This window comes from Malaclemys terrapin, chromosome 6 (assembly GCF_027887155.1).
Source record: "Malaclemys terrapin pileata isolate rMalTer1 chromosome 6, rMalTer1.hap1, whole genome shotgun sequence".
Taxonomy (NCBI): domain Eukaryota; kingdom Metazoa; phylum Chordata; order Testudines; family Emydidae; genus Malaclemys; species Malaclemys terrapin.
In genome coordinates, this window is record NC_071510.1 from 107,342,849 (window position 1) to 107,364,360 (window position 21,512).

A 21,512-nucleotide genomic window follows, 5' to 3' on the forward strand; every position below is an offset into this window, starting at 1 on the left:
AATAGTGATACCGCATTAACTAAATAATGGTATAGTGACATGCCATTCATTCCTTGTAGCATCTTCATCCAGTGAAGTCTGTACTAAGAAACTTCAATTCAGTGCTGTTAAATGGGTTGCTCAGAAATTTAAAATAATCTTTTTTTCAATTCACAGAATATCTAAAGAAAATGTTACATGCAAAGTAGATGAACTGAAACTGAAACATTACTGTGACTTTCCAGTGCATGCCAATCAGAAAATCTACAATTTCACACTAGGAGCTTCCAATCCTCTTGGTCAAGCAGAATCATCGCTCTTAATTGATGTAACTCAAAGAGGTGAGTATTAACAAGGGTGCAAAACCAAAAAGGGTTATTAAATAGAGGGTTAGTGCAATAGATGATAACTCATTTGGCACTAATATAGAATGTTGCATTTGTAATTGTTTTTGGTTTATTTTCTTCATTGGTTTGGATTCTCAGTAGTTGGGATTAAGTAAAGGTCCTTTTTTTCCCCTACTGTGTGTGCCGACAAGCAGGTAAGAATGTGGTGAGATGACAGTTCTGCACAGCAACCATATAGCTGGCACCCTTAGCCCCATGTTAGGAGAGGAATCTTATGCATGCACTAGTAACTAGCTAAATATCTATCATTTACATGGCACATAATATTCCAGTCAATTCTAATAACTAAATTTGCAACATTATTAGGACCCAATCCTGCAAAGTCTTATGCGTGGCCGTGGCGGCCTTAACTTTCTGCATTGAGAGTGACACGGTGACTTCAATGTGTCTGCTCATGGTGCATGATGTTAAACCCATGCATATGTCTTAACAGGATCAGGTCTTTACAAAGTAGCAATAAAATGTGGCACTGACCTTCTGTGCCTCCATAACACATGCGTGCGTTTTGTGTCCTAACAACTTCAAGGTTCATCTTTTCCTCTGGAAAACTGTAATGGCAAATAATAAATAGAAAATTGCATTTAAATGTTTATTATAGAACTTGAATTTTTAATACATTTTTCTATGTACAGCAACTTCATAATTTGAATTGGCAATGCAGTTGCAAAATATCATGTAATATTGAAATAGAATTGTCTCAACTACGTAAAATGTAGGGTTGTTGTACAGATGCTGTTCTTTGCCATTTCCCCTCTGCCATTTCAGTTCTCTTCTTTCTGCATGCGATCTTTCTATCCATCATTGGTACTATTACTGTGCAGATAGTTCTCAAACACAGAGCGCATACATCCCTGCAACTGTCAGGTGACCAGAGTGCAGGGTTTGCATATATATTGTGTGCTTATTTCCCCAAAACATCAAGTCCGGTGGCTGAGAATCTTCTCAACAGGAGTCACAGAGGATCTGTGGCTAATATTCAAAGATAGGAGGACAAAAGAGGTGAAGAAATGAAAGGAGCTGGGTGTTATGTAACATTGCCCTGCTATGTTTTGTAGGATAGGAGTTTTATATTTTTGCCCCACTTTCCAATTATTAATTGTGGGTGTTTTGGGTTAATTTCCTGATTGATCAAATACTGATATGATCTCGTGAAACAGTCACTGTGATCTTTGAAAATGTAGCTATTTTGTACTAAAATCAGTAGCAGTTAACAGGAATAAGGTTACGCTGTAATTTACTTTTAACTCCTTGGCCCATTATGCCAATTACAGCTTCTGACTAAAATAAAACTATTCCCATGAGTGTCAGCCAAATTTCCAGTATGGACAAAAGCTGCTTGCTGGTGTGCCTTCAGAGCAAGAGACTAATATATATCGTTGGATTTTTAAAACAACACCCAGCTGTCACAATAATTACCAATCTGATGAATGTTCTGTTCTATTGATTATTTTTGACTATTTTAAAAGTAAGATTTTTCTTACAGAACTAAAAATAATAATAACGCTATTATTTATCACCTTTAAGAAATCCAAGTTGATTTTCTTTATAAATTTAATTTTCAGTTCATCTGAAAACTCCTGCTAAATTCACTGTGAGCACTAATAGTTCAACAAATGCCCATCTGTCTTGGTATATACCTGGCAACTTTATTCAAATCAGACTTTTGTGTCAAATTGAAATTAACAACAGTAATTCAGAACAACAACTGGTGAGTATTATTTTTAATGTAATTTTGCTCTGCTGAAATGTCAATGGTTTTATTGAAATTCATTTCTTTACAATTTTGTACTAGTAAAAGAGAAACTGATAGGTTATACTGACTATTTATTGAATACTAACTGTGCTAAATGTCAAAAGTCTAGCTCCTAAGCTTACAGAGAAGCTCTAGTCACGTTTACTTCCAGTTCTTTTCACAGTGCAGTGGTAGGTCATAACAGGCAAAACTAAGTAGTGTTTTGAGAAGTTGCAAAGCATTAAAATTAGCCATAATATTTGAGTTCTATCATAAGTTTGCAAAATTGCTTTTCTGAAGATGTTTCTTTATTAAATTGCTACTCTTAGGCGATAGACTATAGTGGTTGAGTCTTTGGGAAGTAGGTAGCACTCATGCACACATTATCACTACTCTTCTACTCTGAAAATGTCCTTTGAAGTTGTTTTAAGATTCCAGTCTTGCAGTTTCAAAGTCACTTTTACAGTTGGTGTAAGTGGAATCTTCTTGCTTTCAATAATTGCTGTGTATGTGTTTGTCAGCTGTTTCAGCAACTCACTACTGCAATCTGTGGATGATATAAAGACTGTGAGAGGGGAAGAATTTTCCCATTGAGCAAGATGAGCTGAGTGTGTCAGTAGGATATCCCTACTGAAGTCCTCTATATCTGTCATTTAGAGAAAACTAAAAGCACCTGTTAGATGTTCTCAAAATTTCAGCGAAAGTTGGAGGGGCGAGGTAGACTTCCTGGAACTTGATGCTGATTGGGATTCAGTGACCATGCACACAGTACAGTTACCCTGAGTTCTGTCACTTTTTTTTTTCTACGTGGCCGCATAAAAGGTCCCTCTCAGGCTAGGTCTACACTAGAGTTGGGGGTGTGATTCTGAGCTCACATATACATACCTGTACAAGCCCTGCTCAAGCTAACCTGCTAAAAATAGCACTGTAGCTGGGGTAGCACATGCGATGGCTCAGGCTTAGGGTGACCAGACAGCAAATGTGAAAAATTGGGAAGGGGGTGGGAGGTAATAGGAGCCTATATAAGAAAAAAACCCAAAAATCAGGACATCTGGTCACCCTACTCAGGCTAGTTGTCCTGAGAACATTCCTGCTTGGACTTGCTGGAAGCTAGCCCGAGCCGCCACCCATGTTAGCCCCTGACACTGCTATTTTTAGCCCATTAACTCAAGCATCTCTATGCTAGCTGAGAATCGCCCCCCTAGCTTCAAGTATAGGTGTAGCCTAATTTAACATTTTTACAGCCTCCAGAAAAACTCTTAAGGTCCCTTGCAAAGCTGCTCTGTTGTGCTGGCAGCACCAGACATTTTGTTAATCTGCCTCTTTTTAAGGTTGTAGATTACCATCTCTTAAAGCTACTGTTACAAAAAAAAATCTACTGTAAGTGTGTAACACCTGAGAACTCAGAAAGTATTAGGGATAAAGAGCTTTTACCATATCCTGGAGCCTGATCCAAAGCCTGCTATAGTCACTTGAAAACACTTCTTTTGGCAATGTCTATGTTTTTGTTTTTTAAATGAACTACACTGGGGAAGTCTCTGGGTTTAAATATAGCTTGGTGGGCTAGTGTTTCAAAGCTGTGTCGACCTGGTCTTTCTAAGCTGTAGGGTGACCATATAGCAACTGTAAAAAATCGGAACGTGGGTGGGGGGGTAATAGGAACCTATATTAGAAAAAGCCCCAAATATTGGGACTGTCCCTATAAAATCGGGACATCTGGTCACCCTACTAAGCTGTGCACTCCAAAATCTTGATTTGCATTCTGTGGTTTGAGAGATTTTGAGTCGTTTGTATTAAAATTATAAAATGTGCTAAAAAGTACTAGTAGGTTAAGTATCACAAGTAAAAACCATACAAGTTGCTTGAGGGTTTGAGGGGAGAGCGGAAAGAAATGACATTTAGACATGAGTAAGTTCAGACCTTGGCGGCTGCTATTGAAATACAGGCTGAAACTTTACAAAATATGTAGCTTTGTTACTTTGTTCTCCAGACGCTAGAGCAGGGGTTCTCACAAGAAATGTTTTGGTGGCCTCAGAGTGTGGCCACCAACTCTTGCTGGTGGCTGCTCTGACATTTTTTTCCTAAAATACTTAATTAACTTTAGGAAAAACAAATATGCATATATACATGTCCAAATCATTGTAATGTACTTTTGTAGAGTTTTTTTGCAGACAAAATCATCGACAGTTGTCTCTATTCTTTACTGGACCTAAACAGAATAGAAACACAAATAAGGTGCTTTGCATGTTTTGCTTTTTTGGTGGGTTTTTTTAGGCTTGCTAGTTAGTAAGTCTGCTTCTGTGAAAAGCGATATTTGTATATTTGTTAATATTACTTTTCGGAGCAGACTTACTCAGCAAGCTAGGGGACAAATTAAGCCCTGGATGGGGAGGTGGGTAGGGAGGCGGGGGGGTGTGCAGTGGCAATTGGGCGTCTGGATGGGGTGCTGGAGGAGGTAGCAGAGGCTAGGGCGATGGTGGGGGGTGAGCCTGGGGCCAGAGCATGAAACCCTGTGGCTGGGGGAAGGAGCCCACCTTCAGATGGATGAAGCCCCAGGAAGGCAAACTAACACAGATCACCTGCTCCTACAGTGTTTGTGGCTCCAGAAGGGGGCAGGGACCAGCCCCTGCTGGTGGCCCAGGGGAAGGGCCGCTGCTTTGCCACCCTCACCCCATCACTACCCAGGAGGCTGTGGCCACACGAAAAGCCCCTGTTGACTGCATGCAGCCACAGTGGCCGCATTTGAGAAATGCTGCGCTAGAGTATAAATGAACAGATGAACAGGGTATAGTGTAATCAAGGAATGGCTGTGAAATTGTTATCAATACTGCAAGATGTTTGGTGACAGTGGCAGAAGCTTTTCCACCCATATGCTCAATTGCTGGCTTTTTGACATTTTCTATTTGTCATTTGGATTAGAAAAAAAATAACTAATTTCAGACTAAAATTCACTTTGGAGACCAGTTCTTGGCAGCCAGGATAGATGTGTATTTATAAGTAGATTCAGTAAGAAATGTTCCCAGGGTCAGGATTTCTCACAGCAGCCATGGCACTAAGTCTCTGTACACATTTGTAGTAGTATGCATGTGTGTGTCACTATTATGCACTGTTTTAACTGCTTTAAACTCAATACTATGCAATTGACTGTTTATACTAAAACATGATTATGATGATGTTTGCTTTCCTTCAAAGGAAAAAGGAGCACTTCGTAGGAGTACTGTTACTGGTATATATTGTATTTGAATGATATGGATGTTGGTCCAGCGGTTTTTCTTGGGTGTGCTTTGTGCAGGCACCGTTTTACAAAGGAAGAATGCTATTTGTCTGGGCAGGTTCTCAGACCATGCCCATCACTGGAAGCATAGGAGCACCCTGGGTGAAATCCTGGTCCCATTGAAATCAGTGGGGATTTTGCCATTGATTTCAGTGGAGCCAGGATTTAATACATATATAGAAAGAGTGTTCAGCGATAATAGCTGTCATATATAGCCTCGTGGAACCGGCTCAAAAGAAAGGGGTGTTCAGATTATGGTCAGTGGACCACCAGTCCTTTCTGGTGGTTCAGAGAGTGCAATACTTTTGGGAATCAAATGGTAGAGGGTTGGGAAAGCAGAGAGTGTTGTTAGCATTGTGATTACTCTCCTTTGTGGTATAGGATTATTCCCATTATCACATGGGATACAGCGTCTAATGTTGACAATTTAGTATATACCCACATCTGTTTTAAAGTAGTTATTGGTGTTATAATTTTCTATACTAGGTGTAACTTCTTATGATAGGCCCCTGAAAAAACTTTCACTGGTGAACAGTGATTTTATGTAAAATATTTTCCCTATATATTTTCTTTCATTTACATTTATTTCCCCACATATTCTGGTTTGAAAGCTTTTTAGCATACATCCCCATTGCCCCCGCTAAAAGAGACTACATCCCACTAGACTTTGTATAACAGATTCTTCCTAAATAATCGCACAGTTGCCTGATTGTACAACTTTAATACTGTAGTTGACTTTTTAAAAACATTTTCCAGGTAGTGGTACTAGCATGATACAGGATGGGGGAAAGGTTTTCATATAGAATTCTATTAATTCTTAACAGCGGAATGTCTCAATGGCCGGTGCAGAAAACTCAAATTACAGAGCTTGGGTGGACGCATTACATCCGTATGCCACATACACATTCAGAGTACGCTGTTCAGCTTCTGAGCATTTCTGGCAGTGGAGTGAATGGAGTGAGGGAAAAAAGCTCACAACTTTGGAAGCCCGTAAGTTTATTGAACTGTCTTTTATGTCAAAATATTGAACTTGTAAGCCATATGCTTAACAAAGTTACCTTATTTTGTAAAATCTCCTTTCTTAGCTCCTGCAAGAGGACCGGATATCTGGCGAGAGAGAAGTCCTGTCGGAGAAACTCTAACAGTCTTTTGGAAGGTATGTACGTGTGTGTGTGGTCATTGCTTTTCTTATGTACTTTCAATGTACGAAAAATGTATAGCCAGTAAATCTAATTGTTGTTCTTAAATATTTTATAGTCCCCATACTCAGAATATTAGTGTCTTAAACGAAAACATCATTATCCCAGAAATGTGGACTATGCTTTAAAAAAAAATGTATTACTAAAAACAGCTGCATATGGAATTAAGTAGGATTTCACATACAGAATAACTTCCTTAAATTTGTCCCTTTGAGAGTTGTCTTCAGTACTCATGTGTTAACTCCTAAAAACATTCTTGCTTTACTGACTTTTTTGCCTGGTAACCCCAACTTTGAGTATTAGATGCATGTAATCCTGTGTCCTGATTTTTAACTATAGTTTTGTTTTTTAATGTGATTTCTGCTTGTTTTGTTGCATAGCCATTACTTCTTTCTGAAGCAAATGGAATAATACTATCCCATGAAGTGTCATGTTACTCGCGAGAGATAATGCTAAAGGCTCATGAAGTCCCTGTACCCTTGAACAGCACTGAAATAAAGCTTGGGGGAAATGATTGTTTAATCAGTGTTGTAGCCAAAAATCGTGCTGGCCCATCTCCCCCTTCTAGGATAACTAGTATGGATCTTCCAAGTGGTGAGTACTTGATTCAAGGATTTAAAACATTCAAAGCTTGTGGAACAGCTGGGTGGTTGTGTTTTTCAGAGAATTTAGCTGATCTGTGCAAGTAACAAGTGATTTTTTCAATCTGCAGTCACTGCTTTGTTTTAAGTGCAGTGTCTCACCAGCAAATTATACTCATCATGTAGAAGAAAGGCGGCAGTTACAGACTAGGTTGCTGTGTTGCAGTTTTCTGGAGTCTTCCCAGGAATAACAAGGGAGAGGTTAAATCTTTGGCACAAATCTTCAGCTTTTAGGAGGTTTTATTTATTTCAGTGTCATCTTTTTGACTCAAATAAATATGATTAAATGTAAGAGGATCAAAATAGGTTTTTCTTGCAGTGGAAGCTCCTCAGTGCTGCATAGTTGTTTAACATTTTTCCACTCTGTGGGACTCAAACATCAACTAAATGCATGTGTAGTTGATCACATGAAGTGAGAATACTAATGGAGCTAACCAATAATGTGCCTGAATCATGATCTGGTGTCAAAAGCAGGCGCTTGAAGGTGTAAGTTAGGGTTATTGAGGCCTCTCATTGAAGATATCTAAAAATGCCCTCCGTGGTAGTGAACTACCCTCCTATATGTGAAGGAAAAGCTTTGGGCTAAATTGGTTTTGGTGCAAATGGCGGGGAAAGGGCAGCACATAGCACAGGAGCAGACCACGTAAGTCACAACATGGTCCCAGTTCCCCCTTGCTCCAGGGGGAAAGGAATCTTTCCCAGCCCTATACCTGGTGCAGATTACTTCCCCATCCACTCCCATTCATCTGCGTTGGCTGGCACATTGGGAAGACAGAGTGAAGGCACTGCTAGCTCTCACCCAACTGTGCTGGAGCGGGGATTAGCAGCTCTGCAGAAGCTGTGCTTCCTAGCCCCTCAGCCCTATGCTGTGGCCTGTTTTAAGGCACATAATGTGACCCATACACCCCATGTGGACATGTAATAGACGTCACAGTTGTGCACTTTCTGTCTGAAGTTCTGAAAATAAAATTACGTCTCTTTAGGCAGAAAGGTGTTTTGTTTGAGATTTATAGTTGGGATGTCAGTAACCAGGATCCCCCATTATCCAGAATGAGTTTTGTCCTCAGGCTAAATAGCCTTCAGCTCCTCTATAGCGATACTACCTATTAATTTATCACTGCATATGGGAAGGAAAAGGAATTGGGCAGGATAGATAAATTAATGGCATCACTTTAATAACTCCACAACATGAGCAACAACTGTAGCTGACTCTGCAGAATGTCGGGCTCTCTAGATAATTCAGCTCTGTAGCCTGTGACCGAGGGTGACGGCTGGAACTCTGTGATTATTATAGCATAGTACTGGAAAGGTAACTTTTGGAAGACTGAATTTCCCTTTGGTGTTACCCAACATATACTCATTCTAAATTGTCTTCCGAGTTGACATAGAAATTATTTGAAACATGACTCATCCACTGACCTGGATTACGCTGCTATACAGTCACTTCTGGCTGCATCCTGTACAGCCTGCAAACGTTTATAACATCAATAAGAGAGAAACGTTTCTGATGCTCGAGACAGGTTTCATGAAAGAATTGAAAGGGAAGCAAAACCTACGTCATATCCTACTTAATGTGAGCTTTCAACGTAAGCAAACTTACTATGTGGGTGCTTTTCTGGCCTCCGTCATGGCAGTATTTGTGCTGCTAGTGAAACGGAAGTCTAGATTGCAGCAAAAACATGCACGTGCAGCTCTTCAATATCCAGTGTTTTTGCTGAGAGAATACTATTGTCAGTAAATTAATTTCATATTAACAAAATTCTAGAAATAAAATACTATGCAAGTGTCATATAAAAGTGCACTCGAACATGTAATTTCCTTGAATCTTCAACTTTTTAGAAACTGTGTTTTTCAGGGTTTTTTTTTTTTAACAGTTTAAGAACTTGCCCTGTCTATACATTTACCCTTATAGTCACATCAAATGGAGATAAATGAATACAAAAAGAGGTGAAATTGACATTTCCTTAAGTGGCAATTCAGCAATGATATTTTCTTCCAAAAAATTGTTCTGCTAGCACACAGCATACGTTCTCCTAGAACACTCAGCATTTACATTGTCCGTTAGTAGTCACAGCACCTCAGGGAGGAATTAAGGTGTTTCTCTTTGCAACTTTTTTTTTTTTTTTAAATTACTGAGATTTGCCTTTCCATTTAAATTCAGTCTTGCATAGACTGGACAGTTTTAATACAATGAGATGATCCAAGCAAACAGGGATCAAGGCTAAGAACATTTAAAAAAAACTCAAGAAAAGTTGAGGAGGTTCTGAAGATGTGATGGGGTATATAAGTATTTTAATTGCTCCTGGAGGGGATCTTTAAGATTTACCGGGACCCACCTGAATGGCAGCCATAGGTGGTGGCTCTGTAGGAACTAGTCAACAGCCTGGTGTTTTGGAGGTGGATGGATGGAAGGAATTAGTAGCTGGAGACTTCTACCAAATCAGTTTCAATTTGAATTAAACCAGAACCCCTGCAATAGAAACTTATCCAGAGAAGCTGATTTGTATCCAAACCTGAGGATCTGCTGAACTTTTTCTCTCCTTTCTGCACTACTCTTACAGACTTCACTATAGACTTCTAAGCTTGATTTATAGTACTTCAAAAAGTATAGTATAATTTACTCCAATTTCACAGAGCCAGTTGTGTGATCCTCTTTTCTAACATGAACACATTGTATGCGTGTTCTCATGGCACCTGTTTTCTAAGAACTGTAGTTCAGGCTTCAAGAAAGCCCTTTGAGCTAAAGATACAGGGGTGAGCTCTAATGTTTTTTATATACTGTCTTTATTGTAGACAATGTTAAAACAGAGCTGGCAATTGCAACAGGAAATGGAATTTACATTTCTTGGCCTTCTGACCCCAACGTGACCTGCGGCTACACATTAAAATGTTGTATTTCATCTGGATCTGAACCCTGTAATGTGGACTGGGAAATGTTTCCTTCAAATGCAACAGATGCTGTGATCAAATCTGGTAAGAGAAAATCATTGTTTAAATTAGGCTTTCCAATTCAAAGTTTGCATGGTATACTGGCTTTGTAAGTGAATGCAGAAAATTATCAGTAGAAAGGATAAAAGGTACTGTTTTTAAATACCTTCTTTGAACTAATATTTTTGTTAACTTCTCACTCTCCTCAGCGGTCTCCATCTCTTAGTTCTTGATTCAACTATTATTTTCTTTACGCTTTCCAGAATGTTTTGAAGTTACTAAAAGCAATGTATCTGAAGCCCAAACTTTAGCATTCTGTAAAATTGTTAAAATCCAGGGCAAATCTTCCAGATTCCAAATGTACCACTCTGGACACCGAGGAGGGTGAGGGGAAAATGCATTGTTTTTTTGAGTGTGAGAAAGTGAGAGCTTTGACTTTTCCTGGAGCAAGGCACATTCCAGGTATATAGATGCAGGTAGGCAGGCTAAGAAATAAAAGGCAGGTGTGGTGGGAATAGTGTGGAGCAAAAAGAAATAAGCAGGAAAAGAGGCATATTTCCTGCTGTCCAAGGGGGCATTACAAAGACTAGAACATAATAAATTAAATATAAAGGTCCCATCTAGAGCCAACATTTAAGACTCAGTCACCTAGAGCCTCAACCCTACAATGAGATTCTTGTAGTCAGACCCCTGCATCTGCCCGGAGCCCAGGTGACAGCATGGAGGCTCCCAGCACTCATAGGGATCTACCCACATGCATCAAATTGTTGGCTCAAGGTCTGAGCATTTGATTGCACAAAGACTACTACTCAGCGCCTCCTGCAACTTCACCGAGTGTCGAGGGCATGCAGCACTTGGTAGGACTGAGTCTTTTGTCATCTTATAGAATGATGGAATAATAGAAATGTAGGGCTGGAAGGGACCTCGAGAAGTAAAGTCCTGCGCTGTGGCAGGACCAAGTAACCTTGACCATTCCTGACAGGTATTTGTCCAACCTGTTCTTAAAAGCCTCCAGTGATGGGATTCCACAAGCTCCATTAGAAGCCTATTCCAGAGATTAACTACTCTTATAGATAGAAAGTTTTTCCTAATATCTGACCTAAATCTCTCTTGCTGCAATTTAAGGCCATTATGTCTTATTCTGCCTTCAGCAGAAATGGAGAACTATTGATCCTCATCCTCTTTATAACAGCCTTTAATATATTGTGAAGATTCTTATCAGGTCCCCACTCAGTCATCTTTTCTGAAGACTAAACATGCCCAGTTTTTTTCACCTTTCCTCATAGGTCAGGTTTTCTAAACATGTTATCATTGATTCAATTGTTGTTCTCCTCTGGACTCTCTCCACTTTGTCTACTTCTTTCCTAAAATGTGGTACCACAAACTGAACACATACCTCCAGCTAAGGCTTCACCAGTGCCAAGTAAAGCAGGACAATTGTCTCCTATGTCTGACACATGACACTCCTGTTAATACATCCCAGAATGATATTAGCCTTTTTCACAGCTGCATCTCATTGTTGACTCATATTCGGTTTGTGATCCATTATAACACCAGATCCTTTTCAGCATTAGCACCACATAGGCCGTTCTTCCCCATTTTGTAGCTCTGCATTTGATTTTTTCTTCTTAGATACTTTTCACTTGTTTTTATTGAATTTCATCTTGTTGAATTCAGACCAATTCTCCAATATGTCTAGATTATTTTGAATTCTAATCTTGTATTCCAAAGTGCTTGCAAACCCCTCCCAGGTTGATGTCACCTTCAGATTTTATAAGCATGCTCTCCACTCCATTATCCAAGACATTTGATGAAAATATTGAATAGTACCAGACCCAGACTGGCCCCTGTGGGACTCCACTAGATATGCCCTTCCAGTTTGAGAGCAAACCATTGCTGATTGGTCTTTGAGTACAGTCTCTTTACCAGTTGTATACCCACATTATAGTAATGTCATCTAGAACACATTTCCCTTGCATATGAGAATGTCATATGGGACTGTTTCAAAAGATTTACTAAAATCAAGATATCACATCTACTGCTTTCACCTCCCCCATCCACTAGGCCTGTAACCCTGTCAAAGAAGGAAACTAGGTTGGTTTAGCATGATTTGTTCATGACAAATTCATGCTGGTTGTTCATTACCCTCATTATCCTTCAGGTGCTTACAAATTGATTGTTTAATAATTTGTTCCAGGTATCCAAGTTAGGCTAGCCTGGTCTATAATTCCCCAGGTCCTCTTCGTTCCCCTTTTTAAAGATAGGCACTATGTTTGCCTTCTCCAGTCTTGTGGGACCTCACGGGTACTCCAGGAATTCTCAAAGATAATTGTTAATGGTTCTGAGATTTTTTCAGGGTAGTTCCTTAATTTCATTAGGCCTTGTCACTTAGACATATTCAGTCTTATATACATATTCTTTAACCTGTTCTTTCCCTATTTTGGCTGTCATTCCTTTGCCCAGGTTGTTTAATATTAATAGTGTTGAGTATCTGGTCACCATGAGCCTTTTTACTGAAGACTGACACAACACAGGCATTAAACAACTCAGCTTTCTTGATCCCATCAGTTATTAGCTCTCCTTTCCTGCTAAGTAGAGGATGTACACTTTCCTTCGTCTTTCTCAGGCTCCTAATGTATTGAAACAACCTCTTCTTATTGCCTTTTATGTCCTTTGCCAGGTGTAACTCATTTGTGCTTTAGCCTTTCTGATTTTATTCTTACATGCTTGTGCTATTCTTTGGTACTTCTTGTTAGCAATTTGTCAATGTTTCCACTTTTTGTAGGATACCTTTTTAATTTTCAGCTCTGTTTCATAAAGAGCCCCTGATGGAGCCATATAGGCCTTTTACTATTCTTCCTATCTTTCCATTGTACCAGGATAGCTTGCAGTTGTACCTTTAATATTGTCTCCTTGCAAAACTGCCAGCTCTTTTGAACTCTTTTTTCCCTTAGATTTTCTTTTCCTGGGATCTTCCCCCTTGTTTAGAGAGAGAAGAACAACGTATGTTTTATACAAACTCGATTCAAGCCTTGAGCTCATTATTGAAGAGAATAGTCACCCTGAATAACAGTGCTGTAATGGATGTGGCTATAATAACTAAGAAGAAATCAGTTAATAAGCCACTATATCTGGGGAGGGGAAAGAAGAAACATGACAGCTTTGAAGGAAAAATAACATTTCTGTTAACATTGCAAGTGTGTGTTTCATAATGGAAAGCAACAATCTGTACTGCTTCCAATATTTTCTTAATGATATTTGTTTAGACTGTCTAGGTTGCTCTGAATGGTCAAAATTATTTACTGACTCTGAACTGTGTGTGTAATGGCACACCTTTTGTGTATAAATACAGTATAGATTAAATAGGGGAAATATTAATATGTAAATACCATATGGTCTAATTCAGGGGTTCTCAACCTTTTTCTTTCCAAGGCCCACCTGTGTCCCAACAACTGTTCTCCTGCATATAAAAGCCAGGGCTGGTAACAAGCAGGGCAATTGCCTGGGGTCCCGGGAAGCTCAGTTGCTCAGGCTTTTATATGCAGAAAAACAGTTGTTTCCTGTGGCTTTGCTGTTCTGCGGCTTCAGTCCCAGGCAGCAGGACTCCAGGGCAGTGGGGCTTCAGCCCCTGCAGTGTGGCGGGGCTTGGCAGACCCTCTGAAACCTGTTTGTGGCCCCGAGAAGGCCACGAATCCCCAGTTTAGAATTGGTGGTCTAATTATTTGTGCTGTTACTTTAAATGTTTTTGTATGAAAATATGCATGTAAAAGCTTAAAATATAACTCTTGCTAAAAAGATTTTGCTTACCAGTGATATTCTTCTGCAGCTCTGTTTCAACCTGGTGTGAGATACAATTTTTCACTATATGGCTGCAAACACAGTGGATATCAGTTATTACAGAATATAACGGGATATATGAAAGAATTGTGTAAGTGCATTTTATTGTTAAGATCCTTTGAAATACAAGATAAAATAAATATGACTAACTTGTACTAATCTTCGCTAGATAAATTAGAAAAAGTCTGAAAGCAGAATCTCCTTACTGCTGAATATTTCCTTTATCTCTTTCAGTGCCACTAGCCCTTAGAGTTCATTAATAAAGATTTTTAATGTATCACTTATTCACTAATTCAGTGAACTTCCACTCTCTGTGTCCTAGCTCGTTCTTATTCTGTTGTCTGAAAATCAGATTGAAATTATTGTAATATTTAATGTGAAAGTGGGATACAGAAGTTAAAATGGGAATTCAGCCCTAAAAAGTTTGAATAAATGGCAATATGAAGTTCCACCTTCCTCGTATTACTAGCTTCTATGACAAATGTGCTCAGTTTGCAAGTCAAAAGATGTTTTTCCCACTGTTACCCCCACAATGTTATCCTGAGTTTTGACAGCCTGGTCGTTGGCTTCCATATTGCACATCATCAACAACAGGTTCTGCATCCAAATATGCCCTTTGTTGTGCTCATGTAACTGCATTGTCTTCAGATTATGCTGTGTGACACAGGCGCTAACTTTCCAAAGTGCTCAACCCCCGGCTCTGTGCCAGGCCCCGCCCCCATTCCACCCCTTCTCCCAAGGCCCCACCCCAGCTCCACCCCGCCCCGCCTCTTCCCACCCAGTTCGGGCCCCTCCCCCAAGCACACCGCGTCCTCGCTCCTGCCCCATCCCCCACCCCCCCGAGCTAATCGTGGCATGCAGGAGATGTGGGGAGGGAGGGGAAGGTGCTGATCATGGGGCCCGCCGGCGGGCGGGATGTGCTGGGGGGATGACAGGGGGGCTGTGGGTGGGTGGTCAGCACCCACCATTTTTTTCCCGTGGGTACTCCAGCCCCGGAGCACCCATGGAGTTGGCACCTATGCTGTGTGACATCTGTGCAGTCCCGTTTACAGATAATAAGGTTGCACAGGGATCACTGAAGACAGTGGTTATACAGGTAAAGCCGAGGTATAATTTGGGCTTCAAGGAACCATTATTACTGGCCTTCTGCAGTGTGAAAAGAGTCCATCTTGACTAGAGCTGGGCAAAAAATGTTGGCCAAAACTTTTTTTCCCAAAAGAATTAGCTGCAGGTTGACTGAAACGCATTGTGAATTCAGGTTGAATTCACCAAATTGTTTTGGTTGGAAAACAAAACAAAAAAAATCTGGAAAAATGAAACATTTAATCTCAATGCTTTTCTAAACAAAAAGCGTAGATTCTTGTTGTTCAAAACACGTTTTCGGTTCAAATTTTGATGCAATTTTACTTGTTTAAAAAGTGAAAAGTTTTTTTGTTTTTGAATAAAAATATTTTTTTCAACCTGAAACCTACATTTTCTTTACTTTTTTGGGTCACCAGAACATTTAAAAAAATTGTCTTTGGTTCGATCCAAAACAATTTTTTTGGTCTGGCCAGTGAACACAACTCTAATCTTGACTGTTGAAGCCAAAGTGAGTGTGTGGGGCTCAGTTACTTTGTAAGTAAAAATATGTCTGAGTATATTTAATATAGAAATCAGTGACACACAGTGAATAAAGAAACCTACAATGTTCTTTATATCTAAATCAGTTTTTAGAGTAAAATTGCATTTTTAAAATATGAATATATTCTCATTAATTACAATTCCAGAGTTTGCATTTATATCTAGTGCTGATACTGACTTGGAATGCCTTAGATGTTTAGGACCACCCCTCTATTCCCTTTTGCTCTGTTCCTGGAAGTCTGAACTTTCTTTATACGTAACAGATAGGACTAGTGAAGGATAGATGCATATTGTGTAGCTATAGGACCCATTTCTTTTTGAACTTTAAGGTATCTTCTGCCAGGTGCTTGGAATAATTATATTGGAAACTTTTTCTGATTGCTTAGTGTGAGCCAGGGTAATGCTTTGTAGGGATCACTGCTTGCTGCTTAATGCTATGATGGAAGATGAAATGAAATGTTTACTCAAATCTCTTGTTTTCAACCATTTACACCTCTCTTAAAAAACAACAACAAAGCATTTGGACTAAGTTTGTCATATTTTTCAAAACAGAAATTGTGATATAATAGATATATAATTTCTTATCTTGTAAGAACACAGTTGGCTTCTAAAATTTCACTCATGGTGGTATCTGTACCTCCAGCTAAGGCCTGTTATGTGAATGTGCCTTGCTGTGATCCCTGCACTAGAGCCCATGTATTGCAATGGAGATTTGTGACTCCTGCTGGGACGCAGCAGTGCTTTTAAACAGCTTTAATACTTTTCTCAAAGAAGAATGCAGGCTCTGTTGTTACTAAATACAATTTCTTCAAATAAAGCAAAGTTACAGCCATTTGAAAATGAGACAATTTCTATTAAGTTGCATCTTTCCAATGTTTGCACTAGCTGGATTTATTTTTAATGTGTGTTCATACTGTTTGTATAGCACCTAGCACAATAGGGTCCTTGTCCATGACTGGGATTAGTAGATGCCCTTGCAATACAAATTACTGGTAATAATATACCAACAGGGAGGCTGAGGTAGTGACACCTGGCTAATGTCACCTCTATTATTAATAAATATATATTTTTGAAAAGGGAAAAACATGGATCTAGAAAATTTTCAGTGTAGTGATCAACATGTCAGTCCTAATAATAATGCTATAATACTAACATACTCTTAGCATACAATGGAAGGATAGTTATTTAACTTTTTTTTTTCTTCAATTCTTTCCATAGCTCCAAAGGTAGCACCAAATTTTACTGTAGAAGAAACCTCATCAGATTCAATATTAGTAAAATGGGAAGACATTCCTGTTGAAGACTGCCAGGGGTTTTTAAAGGGATATATTCTTTACTTTGCAAAAGGGGAGAATGGTTCTTCAAAGACTAGTTTTACGGACGAAGGTAAATAAAATATATGGTCCTCAATTTTCCTGTAAATTCCCAGTACTTGTTAATGAATAGTCCTTTAAGAAACAATTGTTTAATTACAGTTCAGTTGGCATTGTTCAACACCTAAATTGGCCTTTCAGAACTGGTGAAGACATTTAAAATACTAACTGCTCATGTGGGCAAGAGTAGATGAACTGAGTGGAATTTCTAGTTCACTAGGGTACCCACATCACACAAGTCACCATGACAATGAACATTCAGTCCCTGAGGAAAACACTGAGAGTGTGAAAATGGCAAACCCTCCAGAACTGGGTTTAAGTGCATTGGCAGTGTGGTTGGGATAATGTTGCATTGCCATTGCTCATGCTATTTCTGGTCTGTAGATAAAGAGAAGGTCAGTTTCTTTCCCTGTTAGTGTGATACTTTTCATTCAGTTCATTCCAAATCTGATAATTGTGGTAGTGTGCAAATGATAGAAGAAATAACCTTATAAGATGTAATTGCACTTATCAGAGATGTTCTGAAATGTAATTATATGAAGTCTGTAGCAAATGGTGGAGTTCAGTGCATGACATCCTTATTTTCAGCTTGCAGTTTATTAATGTTTAGTCTGCCATAATCCTTGTTCCTCACTCCTTGGGCTTGTCTTTACTGCAAACTTAATTTGAGTTAAAATTCGAGTTCTGCCCCCAACTCAAGGTTAGGATTGTGAGCAGGCTTTAATTCCAGTATGGTGATGCTTTTAACTCAAGCTGGCTGGTCCATCAGGAAGTATAGGCTAAAACTTGATTTAGCACAGCTAGTCATCTGCTAACACAATGACTCCGTAGTATGGATGCAGGCTAAGTCTTCCAAGGCCTTCTCACAATTCCTCCACATGTGCCAGACAGGGCAAACAAGTTCTCCCACAGTTCATTAGGAAAGAATTCATAGAATGGCTCAGCTTGCAGCTGTGCTAAGAATGCAATTGTATATCATCAGAAGTTTTAGTGCAGCATCAGTGTGGACACAGCAGTTTGAGTATTACTTCATAGCACGGCTGCTCTCACTCGAGCTGGGCTAATTTAAGAGGAGTAACTCAAGTGTACATAATGAGAGTTACTTCTGCACTGAAAATATACCCTTTGTGCTGCTTAATTAACACCCTGTTACACTACACAGTAGTGGATTTTCTGCAGCATAGTTCTGTACTCAGGATTTCGCTCCATTAAAAAGATTGTTTTCCAGTTTAATATGAAGTTTGAGTTTTATGAACACATTCTAATGTGGTGTACATTCTCTATCTTTTTAAACAGAAAACAAAACAGAAAAGAATATTACTGACCTAACGAAAAAGTCTTTGAGAATACTTGATCTTCAAGGCAAAACAAGTTACCGACTGGGCTTACGAGCCTATACCATTGGTGGAATAGGCCCATCGAAAGACCTGTATGCGGTGACAAAGGAGAATTGTAAGTTGAACATTCCTGTTCGCCAATATTTCTAGCATGGCAATGCTTAAGTCAAAGAGTACCATGATCTTTATCTTGGACTCATCTGATGTCTTTTCCTGCTTAGCTATCCCAGGACTGTTATCTGTATTTTTAAATAGCAGATCTGGGGGGAAAATTAACCTTACAGCTATTCAACTGTAACCTTACAGCTACTATGAAGCTCATAATAATTAATGCTTGTTTAAAAACTTCATCAACTCATACGTATGGATGGGGTCTGAACTCATAACTGCTCAAAAGATTGAAAATTACTAAAGCCACCTGAGGATGGGAGGAGAAAAAAAAAAAAAAAGTTTACTCAGTTTGGAACGAAGAAGTGCATGAAATGACTGCCCAGAAGGCTAAATGGGCACTTTCGTTAGGGGAGAAAAGGAGATGCTCAGTGATCTTAAAAGACTAAACTAGGTAAAAGGCAATGCACTTATGCAACATGTAATTAACCTGTAGAAATCACTGCCACAGAATAGACAAATAGTTTGATAATTTTAAATAGCCACCTAAAATACAATAAACACTAGCAGTTATGCTCTCTGGGATAAAATTTGCAATCAGTCCTATCATCATGCATGTGAAGCTTAGTACCAGTAGGGGATCAAACAGAAACCTCTTCCTTTTTTACACACTATTTCACAATTGACCAACTACATTATGGGAGGGTTTGTCTTTTGCAATGAAGGATGTGGTATAGGCCCCTTTTGTAGGCAGATGGGGCTTGATAAGCTGTCACTGATCTATAAAGCGGCCTATAATATCTGGGAATGTTACAAAAGGGTTGTGAGCCACAAACTTTGTTGATAACTTTGAATATCTCTTACTGTTTTTCATGATTTTTTCCCAGCCGTGGGGTTGATCATTGCTATTCTCATCCCAGTAGCAGTAGCTGTTGTGCTTGGATTGGTGACCAGCATCCTTTGCTACCAAAAGAGGGAATGGTAAACACTCATTTTCAGTTAAATTCTTCTATTTGTTTGTGTTGAGTAATTTATTGCCTTCCTGTGAGGGGGTGCACTTACCTCTCATGAGTGCCTCCTGTTGGCTGGGTGTGGTGCTGCAATCTTATTTTTCTCCTGGTGCCTCCTATAGGCTGCCAACCTCGCTAGGCAGATTTTCAGTGGCCCAGCACTCCAGGCAGGTCACACACAATCTAAAATGGACAAACCCCTTCTAGGGTACTCAAGTCAAAAACAAATATAAACAAGTCTTCCAGTTCCCTGGCTCAAGCTGGACTCAGCCCATTCTTCCTGAGGGTGCCTGGTCTCTTCAGTCCCTATTGGGCACCTTTAAATCTAGCCCCCTTTATTGGGCTTTTAGTAAAGAATCTTTTACCCTCTTTAGGGTTTAGGTCACTTCTCCACTGGCTGGTGCAGGAAGGGGGACCCAGACCCACCTGCTACTCTGGGTCCCAACCCAGGGACCCTGCAAACAGCAGCCATGTGCTGCTTTCTGTAATAGTTGCTGCTGGATTCCCTGGGCTGTTTCACAATCGGTCTCATCGCCTTCACCCATTACCTTAGGGTTACAGTCCTTGGGGTCTCTGTCTTATCCCTGCTTGAGCAGGGTCTCTCCCAGGCCTCCTTCCCTGAAGAGTTTTGCAGCCTTCCAGCCCTTCCTCACCCTTCTGGTCCTAGCCAGTGACTGACCTGCTAAGCCCCTTTGGCTCCTTTTAACTGAGCCTGTTGGGCTCTGATTGGTTGCTTCCCTGTAACCTTTCCAGGCAGGCCTGGAGGAGCCACCTTCACTGCTCCTGCAGGGAGCCTTAAAAGGCCTGGTACCCCCTGTCATGCTTCTCAAAACACCTGAGGATTTCAGTGGGCTTTACACAAGACTTTTGGGTGAGGGTCGGTGGTATTCCCATTTTATAGTTGGGAGGGATAGGAGGGAAGGGAGGCCCAGAGAAGTAGCGATTTGGCCACAGGGTCCCACAGTGAGTCAGTGACAGAGCCAGAAGAACCCAAATCTTCTGCTCATTGTCCAGTGCTCTTCTCCTCCACCTGAGGTTGCATGCAAGATCAGGTGCAGTAGAACTCGAATTAAAATGTGTAGAATTAGGCATACATTTAATTTGTGATCTGCCCATGATCAATTTACAGTCTATCTTCAAGCTTTCAGAAACCTGAAATTCCAGTGGAAGCATCAGAAGAATGTGTACATTTTTTTTACATGCAGCCTAAAGCACAACTGTGTGAAGTGAAAAATTTGAACAGTTAAAGTTTATACTCTGTGTTGAGGATTACGACCTGATAGTAACATCATGACTGTTTTTCTTGCTTTTTTATTTTGACATGCTGAACCTTTGCTGGTAATTTTGAAAATTACTTTTCTCTATAAAGGATTAAAGAAACGTTCTACCCTGACATTCCAAATCCTGAGAACAGTAAGGCATTGCAATTTCAGAAGAATATATGTGAGGTAACCTTCATTTTAATAAAATTTTTAAGCATCTAAAACAGTGGTCCCCAAACCGAGGAGCCCGGGCCAGCCCCCACAAGGAAGTGGGGAGGGAGCACTACCCAGCCCTGCTCTTCCCTCAGCTCTGCTCCAGCCCAGCCACCAGTCCCTGGCTGCAACTCCGCTCCCGGCCTGGAGGGAAGTGGGGGGGTGAGAACATGTTCTATTACTGGTAAGGAGAGGTGCGAGAGGAAAAGTTTGGGGACCACTGATCTAAAATGTACAGTTGCTTCAAGAAGATATGTCCCAAGAGTCAGTAGAAGTGATATGTTCTAGCTTATCCCCAACTGTTAATTTCCTTCCTCCTTGCATTGGCAGCATGCGAAGAGAGGGTATGGCATTCTCGCCAGCTCCCTTCCATGCCCACTACTAATAGTTTGTAATTGGAAGTAAATGGAAAGGCAAACTAATGCTTTCAGAGTAGATTACATAAGAAAGATAAAAGGGAAATAGTGGTTGGTTTTATATTAGAAATATTTTTTGGCAAAATTCATGAATAGTTTTGAAGTTGAACTTGCTAAGATATTTTAAAATGAGCTGAATATCAAATATACAAACAGATATATGGGGAGGCGGG

General features: G+C 39.9%; 1 protein-coding gene across 5 annotated transcripts in view; it reads left to right on the forward strand.

The window, feature by feature from the left end:
• Positions 1-21,512, forward strand: part of LIFR (LIF receptor subunit alpha) — a 95,331-nt gene that overhangs the window by 50,737 nt on the left and 23,082 nt on the right. For all 5 annotated transcript variants that reach the window (XM_054033002.1, XM_054032999.1, XM_054033001.1 and 2 more), the window contains 11 exons: positions 157-320; positions 1,949-2,094; positions 6,217-6,382; positions 6,478-6,548; positions 6,972-7,185; positions 10,026-10,205; positions 13,987-14,088; positions 16,839-17,006; positions 18,290-18,445; positions 19,326-19,419; positions 20,818-20,896. In XM_054033002.1, coding sequence (XP_053888977.1) covers positions 157-320; positions 1,949-2,094; positions 6,217-6,382; positions 6,478-6,548; positions 6,972-7,185; positions 10,026-10,205; positions 13,987-14,088; positions 16,839-17,006; positions 18,290-18,445; positions 19,326-19,419; positions 20,818-20,896 — 1,540 coding nt within the window. The remainder of the gene's footprint in view (positions 1-156; positions 321-1,948; positions 2,095-6,216; positions 6,383-6,477; positions 6,549-6,971; positions 7,186-10,025; positions 10,206-13,986; positions 14,089-16,838; positions 17,007-18,289; positions 18,446-19,325; positions 19,420-20,817; positions 20,897-21,512) is intronic.